The sequence below is a fragment of the Columba livia genome, chromosome 7 (genome assembly GCF_036013475.1).
Source record: "Columba livia isolate bColLiv1 breed racing homer chromosome 7, bColLiv1.pat.W.v2, whole genome shotgun sequence".
NCBI lineage: Eukaryota > Metazoa > Chordata > Aves > Columbiformes > Columbidae > Columba > Columba livia.
Window position 1 is genome coordinate 4653179 of NC_088608.1, and position 22210 is coordinate 4675388.

General features: G+C 36.5%; 1 protein-coding gene across 9 annotated transcripts in view; it reads right to left on the reverse strand.

Moving 5' to 3' along the window:
• Nucleotides 1-22210, reverse strand: part of ARHGAP15 (Rho GTPase activating protein 15) — a 362427-nt gene that overhangs the window by 297173 nt on the left and 43044 nt on the right. For all 9 annotated transcript variants that reach the window (XM_065070247.1, XM_021296541.2, XM_021296543.2 and 6 more), the window contains 4 exons: nucleotides 18646-18720; nucleotides 14631-14692; nucleotides 11921-12008; nucleotides 5473-5562 (listed from right to left, as the gene is read on the reverse strand). In XM_065070247.1, coding sequence (XP_064926319.1) covers nucleotides 5473-5562; nucleotides 11921-12008; nucleotides 14631-14692; nucleotides 18646-18720 — 315 coding nt within the window. The remainder of the gene's footprint in view (nucleotides 1-5472; nucleotides 5563-11920; nucleotides 12009-14630; nucleotides 14693-18645; nucleotides 18721-22210) is intronic.

Consider the following 22210-nt stretch of genomic DNA (forward strand, 5'->3'; position numbering starts at 1 on the left):
CTATTTTATGCAAAACTTTCCCCAAAATCAAAGGTATTTTTCTTCTTACACTATGTACCCTCTCTCTCTTATTTTTTAATCAACAATAAAAATTTGGCATACAGATATGCAAAGAAAATACAGCTCTCCTACTATTACTTGCCTAAGATCCTGCTCTTTTTTGCATGTTTAGAGCACTACCATAAGAGCAGATCCCAAAAGCAAAGGTTGTGATCTGAGCTGCTTGACACCTCAGAAAATTTGGGGACTCAAGAAAGACAATGAACTAAAGAAAGCATAGTTTCATTTGTAGCTTCTGCTTTCAGAGAAAATAAAAGAGAATAGGGCAATTAACAAAGAGCCTGTCTTCCAACAGAGGGAAATCAGAAGTGATTCCAAAATGTCCACAGAGGTACCCTATTCTAAAAGTAGAGTTAGGTCCCAGAATAAGTATAAATAATGTATATTTAAAGTGTCCATGACTCACAGCTCTGATTCTACATTTCGTATGCATTTTTGTCAAATACAGTAAGTATTAAGAAAATTAAGACCAAAGACAACTAAATTAAAACAAAGTCGTAATAATAAGAACATTCATGAGCCTTGTATTTAGGTTACAAAATAGGTTACAAAAGAAAATAGCTGATATTTGGAGAGGACAGAAGATTTTCTGCATCCATCCATTGTGATTTACTGAACACGCTGGCAGGAGCACTTCTGGTGAGGTCACTAACAAGACAGAAGAAACAGAAACAACACAGAGACCATTCCCCACTTACACCAAAACAACAGAGTACTTCTAACATAAAAACATACACTTGAACATCTCCAAGATGATCATTAAAACCATTTTTTGTGCTCTTTTAAAACTAATTATAAGTTTATGATTTAAAGAATCTGTTGCTGACACCATCTAATAACTACATGATGTGGCTAAGTCTTTTAATTAAGCAACAGTCTGCTCAGGTCCCTCGGACAGAAATGAAACCACAGTCACAGCCAGTAACCTCCAGAAGTGGAAAAAAAATGCTATATTTATATCTATCTATCTATCTATATATATATATATATAGATAGAGTTTTTTATCTTTAATCACAACAGGTCAACCTAATGAGCTCCTCAGTACTTTCTCCAGGGCCAGTTTGAGCTGGGGAACATGTTCCAGCTGCTGATAAGGACCACCAGAATCTTCGCATCTGACTACAAGGTGCCTTTCTTAATTTTCCTCCAATGTACAGCATTTATATTTGAAAGCATACAAAGAAATCTAGACACCAATCCCAACCCAATCCTCTCCACATTGCACTCCCAGTGCTTCCTCTAGAGAGATCGTGGAAAAGAAAATGATCTCTCCCATGGCAAACAGTGGTGACTTAAAACATTCCTGGGAGGCATCCAGATACTACAATGATCTTATAGTCTTTAGAACAGAATAGCTTATCATTCAGATTACTCTCTTACACAAAGCTGGACAGCTTCAAGGACAAGGGAGTTACCCCAGATCAGTGCCATAAATGTTATTATATATGAAACAGCTGCAAGATACATTCTTTCATATTACACATAGGTACAGTTGTACTTTCAGCTGTCTCGTTGTCGAAATACTGTAGGTCTTATACAGATTTCTCTTTGTGTAAAATACACTTACAACTCTTAGTTGCATATGAATGAGTAACTCCTTACAGCTGCAGTGCATTGAAATAAAACCAAATATCACACCAGATCTGTGGCAAGAGCCAGGGCATCACATTCCAGAAATTCTTCATATGAAACCTTCCTAAAAAACAAACTTGGTAAACAGGGAAAGAATATTACTAAAGAAACTTAAAAATTTAACAAGTCTGTTAGTTAAATGAATAGTGCTATTAAGAGAACAAAGCAGCTTCACTGATTCCTAAGCAGGCTACTCATGACCTTTTTTTGCACTTTTCACCTTTCTCCTATTTTTCCTTTTCTTTTTGGAATCATCTGAAAGAAACCTTCCAAAACCTCTTCAAGGAAATAGTCTACAGCCACAGGATTTCGTGCTAATGAAGCTCCAGAGCTATGAAGCCAGAGGTCAAGAGCACGTCTTCCACAATATCTGGGCTGAATTTGAAATTAAATGGCTCCTAGGCCAAGAGTGATTAGAGCAGGGGAAAGGATAAACTCCATCTGAAAAGTTGACTAGAAGTAAAAACACCATTGAATATTGAGAAAAATCAGTAAACTAACCTAGTTACTGGTGCCTCAACAACCATATTAGTAGTGACTGCAAAGCAGCGCATCATGCTGTTTTCTTTCCTGATAACCCACATCAAAATGCACGTACCCAATATAAAACTAAATCAAATAAAGGAAAGAGGAGAATGACAGAGTGACAGAGGCACTGTTTCTGTTCCAGTTGCTGACTGACAACACTGCCATCCCTTAACATGGTTTTATTTAGTTATTACAACCATCTCTCTGTAAATGACACTTAGGATTATTTAAGATTATGTTGTAATCCTTTTAATCCTCAGTGCTTTAAATTTCAGGCTAAACACCAAAGAGCAAACTAGCACTTAGCAGAAATATTTAAAGCATGTGATTTGAACATAAATCTTCTTTTATTCACCACTCCTCTGATGAAGGCCTAGTGTATCACGTCATTCAGCCTGCAAGAACAAACAGCACGGTGTCTCACTGCAAACTCCTACGTTTCCCCACATCATGTGAAGCTGTTTATAACTAGTCCTTTTCCTTGGGGCCAGCTATATTATCAATAAAATAAATAAAGGAAAACCAGAAGGTTATATTTTATAAGATGTGCATATTTTCAGTTACTGTTAAGGAAAACCTAGGGGAAAGAAAAGAAGGCAAACACAAACACTAATATGTTCATCAAGGACAGAAATAGATTGTATGCACAAATTGGATAGTGTGAGAGAAAGATCAGACTTATCCTGTTAAACAGGGAGTAGCTCAATTAAAATGAATGGAGCAACATTGATGAAAGCCTCATGATCAAGACCAGAAACCCAAATCTTCCTTAATATCATCTACTTGCAGTTTCCTCCTTTTTTTCCTGCATCGATCATGTTTCCAATTAATTTTCTTTATGTTACTCGTATACTCTATCTTCTTGTTACCATCCATTAGCTGTCATATGCTTAGATTTTAAATTCAAGATTTCCTCCTTTTTCTTCAAACCAAAATCTCAATAGTCATTTTCTATTTCTAATCTATAATTCATGAACTCAAATTGAGCACCCAGGCTAAATCAAACTCAAAATTCTGCATCTACTCCTCATAGAACACATTAGCAGAAAGAAACCATTGCTCTGTTTGAATCAGAAAAGAATGTTTTATTATTCAGACAGTAATGAAACAAAACCCCACCAACTAAGCTTTGTTGCCACGCTTTGAAGATATAATCATACTTAGTTCTGATCATTTCAGAGTTAGGCAGCTAATGTATTTAATCAAATGGCAATGCAATGCATCTATATTTAGGTCACCAAAAAAAAATTCAAAAATCACCCATGTTCTTTTTATTTCAAGAAATCTATGAATAAGTAGACATATATTATCAATCTTATTCCCACCCGCTAGATATAAGTAGAGCATCAGAAGTGTTTCCTGAAATATTCAGTATCCAGGTACAAACTGACCTCTCTGCTTTCGAACTCGCCTTGGATTCCCTCCAGACTATCTCATAAATCTTCTCTCTCTAGTCCCCTTCCCACTCTATCAGCTCATGTAGCACCAGTCTCGTTCAGTCCTTTCCTTTCCTAAAATGTCACCACTACTGATGCCAAAGCCTTCTCCTCTTTCGCTCTTACCATCTGGCATAATCCTCTTGTAGCTCTCTGTCTAAACAATGCTCCATCCCTTTGCAAAATGTGTCTTAACATATGTCCTTCCTCCCATGCTTTTACTTCTTAATGTCTCTCCCACTCACTTATTGGCTTGATGAAGACACGTTTTAATGGGTTCAAACAGTAGCGCATGAGTTCCCTTTCTCACATTATTCTGATTCAGCGGAGTTACACCTCACGCTAACATAAGTGAGAAGAAAATGCATTGCAAAGACTTCGTACAACCAGTTTGGTAAATCAATGACAGAGCTTCATTTGGAAATGTATTAGCTGCAATGAGTCACCACTCCAGTACGTGTTTCCAAACAGAAATTTTGCTTACTGCAAGATGAGAAATAAACCCCAGAAGCTCAGAAGACCTGTCACTGTGCTCAGGGGGTTGCAGGAGTAAAGGCTAAGGTTATACTTAATCACGTTCCAAGTGAAAAAGCTGAAGATTGACAGCAAAACCAAAATATTTATTCTAAAAATACCTAGGAAATGACAAAGCTCCAAGTGTTTTCTCAAGACAACCTGAAGGATGTGGGGGGTGTAGAAGCATAAGTCTCACTGGTTTGAAGGAGAGGAATATTCCTAAATATTGCATGCGCTTTAGAAAAATGCCTAGAAAAATAAACCTTGAAAAAGATTCTGTAACACCCAGTTGACCCAAAGAGGTTTCTTTTCAAGAAACTGTGTACAGTCCCTTAGGGTCTTTTTCTTAAACCCCAGAACCAGGCAAGGTTGGTTCCTCCAGTTTGTCTCACTTGGTGATGATGCCAAAGGACTATCGGGTAACTAACAGTATCTTGACCCTGACATGTTCCCTTCTTTGTTTCTCCTCCCTTTATTGTTTGTATTGTTAAAATTTCTTAAAGTTAGAACTCTGGGAAACAACTCAGCTCATAGAGAATAATATTTTGATGTGGCTTGACGCAACTTTTAGTGAAAGAAAAAAACCCTTTCTACTGATATTCATGGGAGCTGGATTATGTCCAAAATCTGAAGATGTTGCAATAAACTATTTTGGCCCCTAGATCCTGGAACGTTAGCCTTGCAGTAACGCACTTCTCATCCTTTCATCTTCTTGGGCCTTGATCCTCCCTTTCAATTCAATGGGATTTAGATGCAGTAATTAAATAATATTCTTTTCCATCAGTGAAGAACAGTCCTATGAGAAATACGCGTCCTTCTGTGTTGGCCCTGACAGAGGCAAGCTTTTAACCATCATCCCCTCCCCTTCCAGAAATGAACCTGGGTCATCACCGTCTGAGGACCCTGAACAGCAATAAAAATAAACAGAGTAACCACACTGTGTTGGAGCAATGCTTGTATAAGCAGTTTGAAGAAGTTGTGTTTATGGAAGTCCTTGAGGTCAAGATTCTAGGCCTGAACCCAAAGCAATTACCTACTAAGTTTTAAAAACAAATTGAATATAGAGCATTAATCAATTAATCAACAGGTTCTCAAGTGTTTAGGAGGCTCAGTCATCAGAAATCCTTCTCTTAGAAAAATAGTAAACTGATGCTTGATAAAATGTTACATGCCTGTATTACGAAAAACGCTGTATTAAATCAGTCTCTAGTTATTAAAACCAAGGAAATAAAAACTCCCTAGTTGCTTAAACAAAGTTTCCTCATGCGAGAATAATGAAATGAACGCATTGCCTCTTACCTGAAAGACATTCTTTCTGCTGGATTTCTCTGAGGTCCACTCAATACGAGCACCACACAAATCCACACACTCAGGTTTATATCCTGGTTTCTGGAAAACAAAACAAAAAAGTCAACTATGGATATGGCCTGAATTTTCACAAATGGGGACAGTTATCAGATAAAACAATAACAGGTCAAGTTAAAGTGACAGATTATTGTAGCATGACTGCTGATGTTAGTGAAAATAGTTCATTATTCCCTGGTATTATTAAATAACCACTCCTGAGGTGTCTTAACTCAGAAATAAGGTTCTTCTACTAGATACATAATTTTAAAAACAATTAAGTAGCTTAAAAACAGTCTAATACAGCATGTGACACATCAAAACACAAATGCATACACACTGACCAGATACTTTAAATGCTTACTTTGCAAAACCTCTTGAAAAGCCATTGAGTTTAAAGTTTTGTGGGTTTTCCAAACGCAAATTTAAGCTGGAAAGGACAGAAACTAGAGCAGAATGTACATCGTGTCTGTAAGACAAGCTATCTTCTTTTTCTAAAAAAAATATCAATTCTAGCTCCTAAAAAAAAAAATTAAAAAATTTAAAAAAGGCTTTGAGGGCACATGTGAGACCCAGAAAGAGCTCAACACCAGGGTAGCTCCACACACTTCTCTGGTTCACAATGTCACTCCGTGCACCCCAAGTGAGACAGCTCTGCCTCCTCCGTATGGATGCAAATAATTCAAAGAGCAGATTTGTTTGCCTGTATCATTTACGTTGCCGAGAGTTGGTGTAAAGCACAATAATCCTCATTTGCCATCGAAGCTCCTTCTCCAGGGACTTTGCCTGTGCAGCAGAGCTCTGGCAAAGCCCATGTAGTTTAGAGTAGCCTTTTTAGATTAGGTTACTGCACATCCCAGACAACAATAAAAATACTACTGTTAACAGTATAAAGCACTAATAAGTCCCTTTTGGGTAAGATATGGAGTAATATCCACATAACATGATTAATCAGCTTGATGCATCTTTTTTGTTCTGCTGTTCTCAAGCCATTTTACCTTAAAAAATAGCATTGGCAATAAAAAAAACAGACTTAATAGAACTCTACAGTGGTCAGTCCAGCATCAACCACATAATCAGCTTTCCAAAGATTGCTCACTGAATTTCTCTGATGTTATTAAAGGCTAAAAAAATGTGGGTTCTCCAGGGTGCTTTTGACATGGGCAGAAAAGGACCTATTTAGGTTAAAAGAAATAGAGGAAGAAATCCTGGTCAAGTAACTTGTAGCCAGAGTCTGGCAGCTTTCAGTACTGGAGTTGTAATTATGTTCTCCATTTGCCAAACCATAAAACCACCATGGTTCAGCGCCTCTAAAACTGACAGTCCTGTGTGTTTGTGTTCCTTTTTTTAATTTTTTTATATATATTTTTTTTTTTTTTTAAATAGAAGAAATATGCTATTAAAAACAGAAGGATGTTCTTGTGGCTAAGCCACTGGAAGAGCAGGGTTTGGATTTTTTCCCCCAACTCTGCCTCAGACTTCCCGCTTGGCCTCTGACAAGAGCTTAACCTTTGTGAATTTTACTAACAAATCAAAAAATGCAGTATTGATAGCTGATTTTACAACAGAAGTTGTGAAATTCAATCAGTTAATATTTGCATGGAAAAAAACACCTCCAACCTTCAGTATTCCAGGACTATATTTTTAAAAATAAAACACAGGGCAGGCAGCTTTGCAAATGACCATGAACTCACAACACAGCCTTGTCACAATGGGTCACCCTGTTTGCTTTGAAAAAAAATTGCCCAAAAGGACAGTTTGAGTCCGAAAATATTTTAACAATGAAGGACAGCTTATATTCCACCAGCACAAAGAGCTGAGAAAGTTTGGAAAAGCATAATGAGATGAAAAGAGATTAAAATGTAGACAAAAAAATAGGAAATAGTTTCTTGATAGTGAAGTATACTGAGCTAAAGAATATTTTCCTCAGGAAAACTGCCATGGCATTTCACACCAAAGTGAGAAAAAACAATGGAAAGCCCAGGGAAGTTTTGCAGAAGATGGAATGGTGAACTCTACAGGATTTTACCATCTCTAATTTCTATGATTTTACAAAAACCTGGACTCCTCTGTGCACTCAGTGCTCACAGAGTTGGACTTCGTTGTTGTTGTAGCAACGTGGAGTTTGTTCACAGCTCTGATTTTGTAATTAGCAGAAGAAAAGGATATATATGTGAATCTCCCTTTCCAGAAAAGATGGGATGCAAACTTACGGCATTGGAAAGATGAACACCCTTCTGCTATGTACAATAATTAACTGGAAATATTCTCTTTTGGAGGATTTGGCAATTCTGCCTACAGCGGGATACTACAGAATCATAGAATCATTTCGGTTGAAAAAGACCTGCAAGTTCACAGGGTCCAACCATTAACCCAACACTGTCACTAAACCATGTCTCTAAGAACCTCTTCTATGCATCTTTTAAACCCCTCCAGGGATGGTGACTCCACCACTGCCCTGGGCAGCCTGTTCCAATGCCCTACAACCCTTCAGGAGAAGAAATCTTTCCCAATATCCAATCTAAAGCTCCCCTAGCACAACTTAATGTTATTTCCTCCTGTCCTACTACTTGTCACTTGGTAGAGGAGAACATCCTCCATGATACAACTTCCTTTCAGGTGGTTGTAGACAGCAATAAGGTCTCCCCTCAGCTCCTGTTCTCCAGGCTGAACCCCCCAGGTCCCTCAGCCGTTCCCATCACACTTGTGCTCCAGCTCCTTCCCCAGCTCCGTTCCCTTCTCTGAACTCACTCCAGTGCCTCAAGGTCTTTCTTGTAGCAAGAGGCCCAAAACTCAACCCAGGATTCAAGGTGTTTGTGAACACCATGTAAGATTCACAGGTATGGCATAGCACATGAAACTTCTGATGAAAACTACACACAAAACTGTTCAGACCCATCAAGCCTGAATCTGTCCATGATGCTCATCAGTCCTTCTGCACCTGGGGAGCTCCTCACAATGGGAAGCTCTGCTTAAATCCATAGGGACCACAGGAAAATTGCCTAGAAATTCATAATGGCCTAAGCATCATCCTGTTAAGTAGTTTGCTTTCTAGTTTATGCTTTACCCAGAGACACAGCAAGAGAGTAAGTTAAGGTTACTGGGAAAGCCTGAGCGCTCGGCGTCCTTGCTTTGTGTTTTGCAGTCAGAGCAATTATGTTATATCGATGTTGTTGGAGGGGGTTATGCTGTAAATTGATACAAGTGTCTGCTACAATGAAATCTTCCTAAACATGAATATGGATCTCAGCAGCATTTTCACTCACTAAATTACTTTGCAGATGGGCTAATAACCTGAGGTTAAAAGAGCCTCTGTTGAATAAACTATCTCAGGGAATAAACAGACCAGTTTTTCTTGGTCAGAAAGACCAACTGGTAACAGAATTTAATGCTGGTAAGAAAGAATGGAGCTGTGGTCCATTTAAGATTACAGTACCATTAATTTAAAATAAAAAGCAAGTTATAATCGTATGAATGCTAAGGAAAAAAAAAGGCATGTATCAAAAGCATGACCATGAATGATCAAGGCAGCAGCAAAAGATAATGATTTAGCTACATGGGATGCAAACTTGCATTTTCAGTCACATTTGTAAACAAACTCATTTTCTGAATCTCTCCTCTGTGTGCCTTAATTGTTGTGCTCCAACTATTACTAATAATACCAGATATTGTCACTAGCTTCACCAGAAACCCAGTCTTCTCTGTGCAAATGAACAGGAAAGCTGTTATACTGGCTACTACATCTACAATTGTACGAAGGAACAACAAGAAACTAGTAATATCTAAAAGGAGTTTTTGAGTTAGAATATTATTAAAGACTTTGGTAAATATAATTTTAAATTGCTTCTAAGTGTTATCCTATCATCAGAGAAAAAGGTATGATTAGAATGTGTTCCATTTCCCTCTCTCCTGTTGCCTTTATTGTGAAATATCACTCCTCTTATAATGATGCCACCTTACTCTAAATTTTTGCTTTATGTTCTGTATTTAATTATTAATAATTAATGAATTAATATCTTTATAATACAAAAGAGCATAAATCCTTTTGTTAAGTCACATTGCTTTCCCTCCAACAATGAAAGTGCTTTGTTACGAGTCATAGTATAGCGAATGAACATTGCCTGTACAACATTGTGTAATTAATGGTTGAATTCCCCTTTTTCCAAAGCTGAAAAAAAATAATAATAAAATAATAAAAATCAGTAAACAAATGGTTTCTCAGGAAGTCTTTTTGTATTATTTCCTTTCCACTATCAAAATTATATCTGGTTAAATGGTTTACAAAGGAAATAAACATTGCATTTGCTTTATCAGATGAGATCAACACGCCACTTTAGCTTTTTTGATGTGTGAAATTTGGGTTTGGGAAATTGTGTTATAAGATTTTGAATACTAACAGCTTTCATTGTTTTCAAGCTTTACCCATTTGTTTATTTACCATTGCATGTAAGTAATATGTAATAGAGAGAAAATGTAGCTTTAACAGCTTTTTCGCACCTATTGTGAACATTGAGTTCACAGCCTGTGTTTTCAGATGTAGCACAGAACTAAAAAAAAAAAAATAAAAAAGGGCAGTTTTGTTGGTTTTTTTTCTCCCTATAATGATCAAAATATAGCATCAATATGTCTGTGTTCTTCCTAACATAAGAGGCAGATGTTATCTCACCAATTGTGAGCACTGGGGATGAAGTGAAGCTTCAGGGAAAGGGATTGACCTCTCAGAAGATCCTCTCTTATAACACACCTTAAGTTTTTGTGTTAAACAGATTGGGATCTGGGTCAGACTCCCATTCTCCAGGCAAGTCTACTTTAGTATCTAAATTGTTAAACAGCCAATGGGAATTTTAACCATGTGGAGGAATCTCAGAGAAAAATCAAACCTCCTGTGTGTTGAATTTCCACTGATCCATTTACCTCTTGGGATTTGGGTGAGTGTTTGCAAAATGAAAGGAGAAGAGGTAACAGGTAGAAGCATAAGACAGAAAGTAAATTATAAGATCAGTTCCAACAAGTTCATATGAGACTTTTTTTTTTTTTTAAGTAACATCTAACTCAACTTTAAGGAAAATAGTTGATTCTGACAAAACATTAATTCATGCTATACTGTTTTCAGGGCTTCAAAGTAGTATTTTCCAGCTGTACTGGCACAAACAGGAGCAGAAAGTACCAGATTTCATCCTTTACTTGCTTTTATGGTTTCATCTATTTTTATTTTTTCTGTGACCCTCATCTTCTTTCCAAAAATGCAAGACATGCAAAGGTGTTCTTTAAATCTGATTTTATGGCAGAGGTGGCATCGATAGATCAAGAGCATAGAGGAGAAAAGGTTTGTATCACCTGCCACGGAAAAAATATCTTATTGTTTGTGACTCCTGCCAAAGAGAGCACCTTTGTGGTCACCCATCATGCCAATGAGATTTGGCAGGTTTGATCAGGCCTTGAGAGCCTTTCACAACGGAGCTTTGTCAAACCTGTCCCTTCGCTGCCCACAGTGTCACACATTTACCAAATTCCCCTTTTGTTTTCCACATTCAGGTTCGTAGGCTCAAACTCAGCAGTAACTAGCACTGAAGGGATAGATGCCGTTATTGCTTGCGCAACGTAGCTGTCACATCTCCGAAGACCAAGATCGGTGGTCTTTCCTTGGGGCACAATAAAAAGGTACTGCAAATTTCACTTTGTAGTAACTATAGGCTACAGAAATTGCATTAGATGCATTAGATGGAGTCATAGAAATATTCAGGAAGGTTAGCAGGATATGGTAGATGTCACATTTATACTATGATAAAAAATCACTTTGCTAACTTATAATGTTTTCTGCTTTGGTAACACCCTATATTAAGGTGCCATTTATAAATAATTTATTATTATTTATTAATGTATAAGCCACTTTATAGGATGGTAGATAACAACTTATATTCATGTATTAAAGATGCACATACATGGTTTAATACAATTTACATCTCACAATATCCTTTGCAACAGATTCTCATCGCATCATCTGTTAAGCATTTATTACTAATGCATTTTATAACATACTTTATAATACATTATTTGAGGAAGTAGCTGCATTTAGTGATCATTTTCATAAATAAGAATAAAGCATTTATAAATGGCACCTTAATTTAAAGTGTTACCTTCACATTACTGGATAGTCACTCACCATTTGTCTCACTTTGCAATTACTCTCAAAATGCACCCCTTAATAAAGGACATGCTAAGTTCTATTCCTTATCATACACTACAACTGATTAGAAGTTTATCAAGGCATTTTCCTTCAGCTGGTCACAAACGTTTGAAGGTTGACAGCTCAGTCTGGATTTGTCTAATTTAAACACCAAACTTTTTATACTGAAATAACAGTTTCAAGGAAGTAGAATATACTGGATGGTCGGTCTCCTACCAGGTTGGCCAGTGCCGGCTGCTTGGATTCTTTGTAGAATTCCATTTTCCGAGCAGTGAGAACAATCCAGGACGTGGACCAGTTTTTCCTTAAAATTAAAAATAAAAACACATCAGTAAAGCATGCAAGCAGTAGGTAAAAGATGCTCTATTTGTAGACTTGGGTTTTAATTATTTCATGTTAGAAACAAATGGTCTCAAGTCAATATCAGCAATGCACTTCCACCAATATTGATGGAATTTCACCATCCTAATTTTATCTGAATGTGGCCTAATAAGGCTTGAAGCCCTTCTTTCTCTTCATCCATGTTCAGAAGCCTGTCTATGTTCTTTTTCCACCATGGTGCCTCAGCCACAGGAAAACAGGGAGATTATTCACACATTCTTAACTTTCACATATACTTAGAGGACTCCAAAATAGCCGGTGACCTTCTGGTAGCTAATACTTAAAATAGAACCGAGAAGGAAAACTGTGATTTCATTCTGACTATACAGAGCTCAGCAAAAGGTCTATTTTGAAGGTCCCAAATACTTTCTTCTTCCCTCAAATTTAAAATTTACAGGAAAGCAAGGAAGACAAAAATGATGTCTGAGAGATGTTTAAGTAACAACTAAACATCATGGTGCAGCCCTAGAGAGTTAGAAAACTACTGGGGCCAGGGAGAAGTGAGAATATATATGGAAATGTCAAACAGTGTCCCTGATTCAGAAGAACTGAGATGTTTTACCTAAGTTTCATTATGAATTTTAAGGGCATAATATTTTCATTCCATCAGAAATAAGAAAATGTAGTGCAAGAGACTATAAGAATTATAAAAGCTTTGAGAATGCAACTGAATTCCCCTGTATGAATCTGCAAGAAGAATTTTCCCCTTAAATTTAAATCCTGTAGTCCTTTTATTCCACAGTTGTTTCACCCAAAAAGTGACATTTTACAATCAAAGCTTCATTACTTTTGTGACCTAAAGATAAAAGGTATATAAACTAGACACCCTTTTTATCCAATTGTTCATAAAGCCATCCATCAGATTTTAAAGAAAAAAAGCTTTCGAGTGTGTTAGTCTCTGTACAGATGGGCACACATCATGTTTCATGGGATACATGCAGTGACCTGAGGTTTTTTCAAGCTCTTTAGGAAAGTCATTTCACAGTATTCTAATTTTTGCTGCATGACACCAACATTATTCAAGAAATCACTTCTAGTTGATGAAGTTTCGGTAAGTGAAAGGAGGAGTCAGACAAAGTGTATGCAGAGCAGATGAATCCCTACTACCCATCCTCTGGCTGTATAAAGACCCATAAATATCAGCGTGCAGAGAAGACCCGGCTAGAATTAGAAAGGATATTGCATGTATTTGTTTATACAGCTACACTATTAAAGTCATAGTTGACGGTCACTGCCCAAAGTCCCTGCGAGGCACGACACGACTCGGGGGGCTGCAAAAGGAGCCCCAGGCGCTGCGGCTGCATTTGCATTCTGTCAAACGAACACCTGATGGCAGCACGTTATAGCTACAGCGGTGCTCACGTTCTCTGAGGCTATAGAAAAATATGAGACTGTTCAGGGCTATTTTTAAAAAATGCAAGTGGCCGAGCTACGCTGCCTCCTCCCTGCGCCCACGCCGAGCCGGCGTGCAACACCAAGCCATGGAGATGCTTCGTGAAAGAGCCCCCGATGTGCTGGGAAGATGAAATTCCCTCCTCATCTGGGCTTGTTCACACAGGATGCCCAGCATATGCACGCTTTGCAGGAGTTTCTGCTGGTGCCCAAACTAGGAAATAGATTATTACTGGTTTTCAACACCTTTTCCCAAAATACGGTACCCAGCTGTAGCAGGGTCGGCCAAGCATTGACAATGTACAAGATGAGGGGTAATGGGTACAATTTACTCCTGGAGGATTCCGATTGGACACAAGAGGGAAAATTTTCACAACGAGAACAATCAGCTGTTGGAATAATCTCCCCAGGAAAGTGGTGGATTCCCCAACATTGGACACTTCTAAGATTCAGCTGGACAGGGTGTTGGGCCATCTCATCTAGACTGTGCTTTTGCCATGAAAGGTTGTTCCAGATGATAGTCCCTTCCAACCCGGTATTCTACGATTCTTGCTTCAATTGAAATGCTGGACTAGGTGAGCTACAATAAGCCTTTTTAGGATCCTTATGGTTTAGCACTATATAGGTACAAGAACTTAATACTCTTGGCTCCTTTCTCCAGGCAGAACATGTAATAATTCACATTACATACTCATTGGTAACACACAGTGCTGGTCACATCACTGTTGCTCCTTTACAGGCATCTAAATACAGCAAACCAGAGCAAATCCTTCCATAAAAAGGCAGCATTAATATTCCCATTATTTTCAACAGACTATTAGGTGTGTGCTGACCGATTTGGATAACCTTGTCTTGGAATCCCTTTGACTTCACCTCGTGATGAGTCCCTGCCTCCCATCTTTGACTCCTCAAGCACACACTCAGCACCTAAAATTTGCCCACTGGAAAATATATTATTGATTTTCTAGTGCCTTAAGGTTGTCCTTAATAAGCGTATAATATATATAATATAGAGGCTAACATTGACACATGATCATTGCATGCAATGAGCCCATCGTTATCTGCTGTCACTTGGTTTCTGGGACTGTAATCATAATCATCATCAACTCTGAATTCTGCATCTGATAAGCTCTGTAACATTCATATGTAATACCTTAATTTCTTGCCACCATCTGCTATTTTAGCTTTTAGAAGATAGCCTTCTTTCTCCACTACCTACAAAAAAGAAAAAAAATATGTCATAACCATATCATTTATTTAGATTAATGAATCAAAATAGTACATGCATAAGAGTGTGCATCTAACTAATCTAGTGTGGGAGCATTTTATCACTAATTCTCAGTTTAGTCACTTTTTTTTCCCTGATACAGTCAGTTCTTTTGAAAATCTTCAAGCAACATTTAAAATCTACTAGTACACAGAATTAACCTCAAAAAACCCCAATAATAGTCTATTCATGGATTTCGAAGAAATTTATTGTAATAAAAACAAAGATTCTAGCTATAAGTAAAGAATTATTTGAAATTACCTTGGCACAATTAACTTGCAGTATGTATTTCATTTTTTGATTTGTAGGAATACACATTTCATTAATAGCTATGAGGGACACACCATACTTCTGCATAAAAGACTCTTATTTCTTGTTTTCTAAAGAGCTTAGGGTGACCAGTGTCAAAGAAACATGAAATATTTCTAGAACAGGAAAAGTTACATAGGTGCCACACTTTACTTTGAGTTGGTACTAAATAAAAGTTCATACAAGATACTAAAAGGTATTGTGGTTTTAAGTGGTGCTGCCTTTTGGATGAGCTCTGGCATTGAGGTGCTCAACCAGCCCTCAGAATGTCCCACTTCACCGGAGCGTGTGCATCCACATGCAGGGAGAACTCGTCTTCAAGTTTCCAGCTGAAGTAAATTATCTCATAATATGGTGCAGAAAACCAAGTTGAGTGGTTCTGTCAACGCTCGACATACGGTCTCAAACTAGAATTATAAACAAACGGAAGCACAGTCGTGTTGTGCATTTTCCAACCCACACCCTCCGCTATTGCCTAGACAAAGCAACATGTGATATTAGCAACCTGATATCACCTTCATGGATCCCATCCTCTGCTATTGATATTATTGAGAATTGGACCCTTTTTAGTCATGTCAAAACTTGCTAAGGACTCTGCTGGTGTGCGCAAGGCTGTGAAACCTGGTTTATGGTACCAAAGTTGTGCTTGAGGTTTGGGATATCAGATACAAGTCCTAGGTTTGCTCTTTTATTTACATTTCTCCCTCTTAATGTGTGCTCCTCTGCATCTCTGAACACACTTTCCTTAAGCCAGAGGCCCTTGTAGACAATTGGTTCTATATCATCTTCTGAACATCCCTTGTGAAGCTGTAATATGTGATTTGGGATAGTGTTTGGGTTTTGGTAGTTGTGGGGTTTTTTTTGCTTTGCTTGTTTGTTTTTTTGGGGGGGTTTTGGCTATGTAAATTTATATTTAAAATTAAAACAACAACAACAAAACCAAACAAAGCACAAACAAAAAAACCCCACCAAGATGGGTGCTCTTCAGCCAAACCCATTGACCTCCCATCTCTTAAGATCTCATTAGCTAAGAATGTCCAAAGTGTTTCACTAATAGGAAAAGAAGGAAAATTGTGATTCAGGGTGTGTCTGTTTTTCCTTGCAAACGTTACTGAATCAGTGCCTGACTGGGACATTAGCAGCTCCACACGGTCTTCATAGCAAATTGTGTCACAAGGAGATTTTGTAACAATTTCAAGAGAATTTTTCTGTATGTACAGCGAATAAATAGAAATAAAACATGTTTTAACATGCAACATAAGGATTTTTAAATCAAACAGGGCTGTTATGTCAATTATACAAAATATCATATTAACAACCTAATATGTTTTACTGTTTCCATAGATTTTGTCTGTTGCTGGTATACAGCACATAATCAAATATACTCTGTGTATATAGCTGTTTGTACCTATGAGGAGGTCTGTAGATCTGCGGACAATGATTTAGATGACATTCTCAAACAGGTAGACGAGGATTAGTGTGTGCATTTTCTATCATTTGGACTTATTTCATGCAAATTCCTGTCATGCATATCATTGCCATAGAAAACCCAGAGAGAAAGTATGTAGGGATTATTGTGCGGAGGCATGTCACTATTTATCTAGTGATGGATGGGTGAATTATTAGAGCTAAAATAAGAGTTAATCCACATCTCCACCTACTTCTTTTTTTCCTCCTCTCTCTTTTTTAAAAATCAAAATTGTTTTACTTCTTTCAATATTTTTCTTTGTCTTCTAACCCTTCATTTTTGTAGCATAAAACTTCTGGTGCTTGGCCAGGGCCAGAGATGCCAAATACCATATGAGAAAGGTTATTCTTTTTAATATTTCTACCCATCTGGAAACAGAAATTGGGAGGAGCATTGGCTAACCATTCAAGCTGTTGATTGCTTCTCTGAATCGGACCCAAAATCTCATGCTTTCAAAGTTTACCAGCCACTCATCTCAAACTGTTATTTCAGCCAATCCAAAACTAAAGGCAAATGTGATTTTCAACATCAGATCTGAATCACCTCTATTGTCACATTTTGGGAAGTTAAAAATTGGATGTGCTTCCACAGGAAAATGTTGCTGCTTAGTCTATTTTTCCCTTATAATTATCTTGATCTAGAATATCAAATCCACTAACAAATGCTGGGAATCTAAAATATCCTGGTTTAAATTATATAGCTCAAATCCTCCATTTGTTTTAAATTAAACAGCTCAAAATTAAACACCTAAAAAGTACAAGATCTTCGTTTAATATGAGGCCTCCCAGTGCTGAGCAAAATATATAGTGTTTTAATTTCACATATTTCATATATGTGTTTTATATATATATATATATATATTTATATGAAATATATATTTCATATATAGTGTTTTAATTGAATTAGTACAGGTGCTGTTTAAAAAAAATAATCAGCATGGCCTTCATTAATTGATAATACGCAGTTTTCACTGTAATTGGTATAAAGGGCATTTATGGAATTACAAAACAAATTGATCACAAAGACAAATGAAAAGATTTCTAGGGTGACCCCAATATTTTTATAACATCTGTTGGGGGGGCTGCATTCTCCATGTTTAACATCTGTTAACATCCCCTTTTCTGTCCTATTTGTTTTGAAGAAAGTACTTGCAAGACAGTTCAGGATGAGCTTACAGTATGTCTACAAATGGGTGATATTAGATTAAAAAGAATACCAAATATATCCTAATGATATGCTCTGTTGTTCCTGTCTCAATAAATATCATCATTTGTTGCTAAGCTGCTGCCCTTCCTGCACCTTTCCAACATACAGAAGGTTGAGAAAATGACCCAAAACTCCCTGAAGAATTAGCATAGAAATAAGAAAATTGAATTATTGTGAGGTTTTTTTGTTTGATTGGTTCATTGTTTTTTTATCTGTTTGGTTTTTTAATTTTTTTTTTTTTAGAAGAATATTAAAAATGAGAGTATGTATGTGTAAATATTTGAGTTTTTAAACAATACTTTAAAAACACTCATGACCTAACAGTATGACAAACTATAAGGAAAAGTAATTATCACTATACCACATATAGGTCCTATAATTTTCTTAATTAGAAGAATTCAAGGCTTCTGAACCTACCTAATTCTAAAAAGTTTGTGTAGGTAAAAGTACCACTACTAGCAACATTTCTTTGATGAATCTGTATTTACATACTCATTTTCTTTTAAGAGAAAAACCTCTGTACTTCTCATTCCCCTTAGATTGCTTTAATATCAAGGAAAACTTTGGTAAATATTGTGATCACCTTTACTTATAAAAATTTATGTTAATATTAAAAACACCTTAATACAGGCAAGCACAGGAGAAAGACATGGTCACATTCATTTGTACCAAGTATTAATACTGATGAAACATCAGTCTAATACGACTAAATTAACAGCAAGTCAAGCTATATAAATTGCTTAGTATCTTCTAAAATTGTTATTTTTATTGATTAATCGAAGTCTCCCAAATACCTTAACATCCTGAAGCATCCAAAGCCTCATGTATTTATTCTTTAGTAAAGCATGTGTAACATTTATATTATGAACATTTAGAATAACAAGAGTGATTTATCAGTTCTATAGAGCAATTTCTTACCGTGTGGTCCTGTGTACTAATGATGTCTGCAAGTGTTAAGTTATGTTGGGAATGATTTCTTCTATGACGATTTACCTAAAAAAACAAAATTAATTACTGGATGCGTGCAGCACATATTTCATGTAGTTTTGGAAACCTGTTTTTTTTCAGTCCTGCATTTCTGTGAAAACTGGTGTTCCTCTGAGCCCTGTGTCTATGAAATGTACAGCTACCAAAGTCTCAATATCTCTGGTATAAATGTGTTTTCTTTGTGATGTCACATTGGCAGATTTACCTAAAAATTCACCAATTGATAATAATAATTTAAAATTATGATTTTTCCATCAGGAATCTAAAAAATTGCTTAAGTGGTTAGGTGCTCTTAAACCCATTTTACAGAAATGGCCAAGACGCTAACTATAACCTCAAGGCCACAAAGCAAGTCAACAAAGAAAATAGAATATAATTGGAAACAACAGCATAATGTATTGGTACCTTTAAACTAGTTTAAAGATTATTTCTAAACTCCCCACGACTGGAAGGCTACAGCAATACTGGACTCTGATTCAACAACTGGTCCCAAGTACTGAGACTTTTATTTCCTGCACTTCCATCTTTCCAGAAAGAAGGCACTATAACCATCTGTGACTTCACTCCAGAAAATTATTAGATTGTATCATAACAGGTGTTATTAAAACTAAATAAAACCACGAGTCAAGGGCTTTCAGAGCTCAACAGAGCTTTACTTCCATACAAATCTACAACAAAGGTCACCAAAAAGTGTGTGTGTATTAAAACCTTTTACTCTTTAAATTCAGTGTCAATAACAATATAATTAGGAGTTGAGATCTTGTAAAATTCAGTTATTATCTCCTCTTTTAACTGAAGCCAAAAAGCAAACAAAAAAATATAGTCTCAACCAGCTTCCACTGTATTCATCATAATGCATTCTCTTTTTCCCTATTAAAGCAGTGTTAACCGAAAGTCATAATGTATTCTGTTTATATTTAAGTGTCTGAATATAGAAAATGTTCTTAATTAATCCAGAGGGCTGTGCTCAAAAAACAGTTAAACATATTATGATCCCATATTTTTTCTCCACATATTGCTTTCATGTTTATTTGTAAGCACTAACATTTTTAAGCCTTGAAATCTATATCCTAGATACTGCTCTGCTCTCCTAGTCAGAGCTAATGAGCTTAATGAATTACCAGTTCTAAATTTAATACAAACATTTCAAAGAAAGAGATAAAACATCCTTCACAATTCAAAAGTTTCTCTGACCTATTTATGAAGAATATCACTTAACAATTTCATTAAGGGTGAGTAACAGCTGGTGACATGGCTGTGTCCTAAAGTGTTTTTCTCTCTTAATATTCTGCATCTTAAGCAATCGAGCTTTCATAAGAAATACTTTAGTTAGTGGCAGTCCCTCCTTTGGGGAGAAAAAAAATGTCAGACCACATTTTCTGTATTTTGCAATCTTGTTTTCAGGAGTGTCATGTTCCTGTTTCATTAGCATGTAGGGTAAACAAGAATGATTTGCTGATGCTATTGAGAGAACTTCTAAGATTACAGTCTTTCTATTTAGATTTTGGATGGAACTTAATATTAATGCAGTCAGAGGCATGTATATACATTCAAAATAAATTAATTCAATTTATCTTTTTCTTTATCTTTACTGTTCAACAACTCTGAAGGTTCTATAGTGCGCAAGACATATAACTAAACTATTCAGGTCTAGGTCATAGAAAGTCTTTCTTACCCAGATCCCCCATTCTAATTATTCCTTAAGATACAGCAGAGCATATTGCCCAGCGATGCTTTCGAAAATATATCCTTCACTCATTCAAATTAAATAACAAGACACACCACTACTCCACAGTATCTATTTTAACATGCAGCTGCTCTCTCCAGGAATTCTACACGTCTGTTGGGGGCCCTATATGCAACTTTGTGAAGTGCAGAGCACAGATCGGAGCTTTTGGGCTGGGCTTTGGTTCAGCGATCAGAGCATTAGCAAAAGAAATCTGCACGTTGGACACATGCAAAAAGTAATGTATCAGGAGCATTAAATCCATCCACAACAAAATTAAGAAAGCAGATAGCAAAAATTACTGTTTTAGTAGTATCAGCAAATTATTAGTGGTAGTATAATAAAGAGACAATAGTAAAATTTCCAGGAAATATGAAAGGAGAAGGAAAAAAATCTGGTTATAGATGATATTATATGCTTTTAAAAACTATTTCTGCTTTGCATACAGCAAAGATTAAAGAAAAGTGCACATGTACAAGGAGAAAAATAAATCTCTTTCTTGATTATTTAATGCAACACTTTTGTTACAAACGTTTCTTTTATTCTCGCCCTATAAGAAAAAAATTACATTACTTTGTAGTCCATCAATGAACAATCTCAAGCAAGAAAGTCCTGAAGCCCTGAAGTCTGAATCTAGTAACAGAAATACAACCAAAATACACAGCTATGTAAACCAAGATCAAGCTCTTCTGGAAAAACACCTCAAATATTTGGCTTGCAAATGGAATTATTGAAAACTTCAACCAAGTTTTGACTCATTTCTACCAGCCTGTATGTTTAGGAATGGAACTTTTAAAAAACTGAATCAAAACATTTTCAAAAAAGTTCAGCAACAACCAAGGCAGCATATTTTTTTAAACTGATTTTATAACATTTCAGTAGGCATTATATGAATTTGGTCGTCAATATATCTTGCAAATACTGCTGAACAAGTTAGTCACATAACTTCTTTTACTTTATATTCAGTTCAGTGTTGAAGTGTTCTAAGCTGAAGAACCTGGGTGACAGTCATCAATATATTGATGCTTCAATGCACTCTCAATCTTCACTGGTGCACAAAAATATTCAAAGGGTAGGCTCAATTATGTTCATTCTTTCAATCAGTTTTTAATAAATAGACCCTTAAGGAGATGTTTTGAGATTTTTTTTTTTTTCCTCCATCACTCCATTCAATTACCTAAATAAACTGAAGAAAAACCTAAATAACATCTGTCACAAGCCCTCTACCTCACCTCCCAGGGTATGATGAAAGACAGAGATTTAGAGGAGAAATTTGTGAGATCCCTTTTTGGGAAAGGCGGCTTATCAGCAGTTTTCTGATTTGATGAACATTCTTCAGTCAGCAACAATGTCACCTGCAGCATTAAAAATCCACTCTGTGAGCGCTTGCAAGTCTGTGGGCAAGTCTGGTTTTGTTAAATTCAGCATCAGCAGCCCCTGCTTTCCTTAGCTAAAGGGTATCCATCTCCTACCAGAGTTATTCCAGCATCTAAGCACTAATCCATCATCATCCTTCCTACAAAGGCAAAGCCCCCATTACATATGCCTGGTATCCCAGTACGAAGGGACAACCATCTGACAACTGCTATTTTAACACGGTGAAGTAAAATACAATAACCTGATTTTTAATTTAATTTCTTTCTGTGTTCCCATTTGTTTTTTAAATTCTCTCTCTTTTTTGAGGGAATTCATCATGACTCATTGCTGCTCTCTTTAAATAAAATGATGTTGATTTAAAAAGAGGCTTGGAGGACTGATTTGGATTTTATT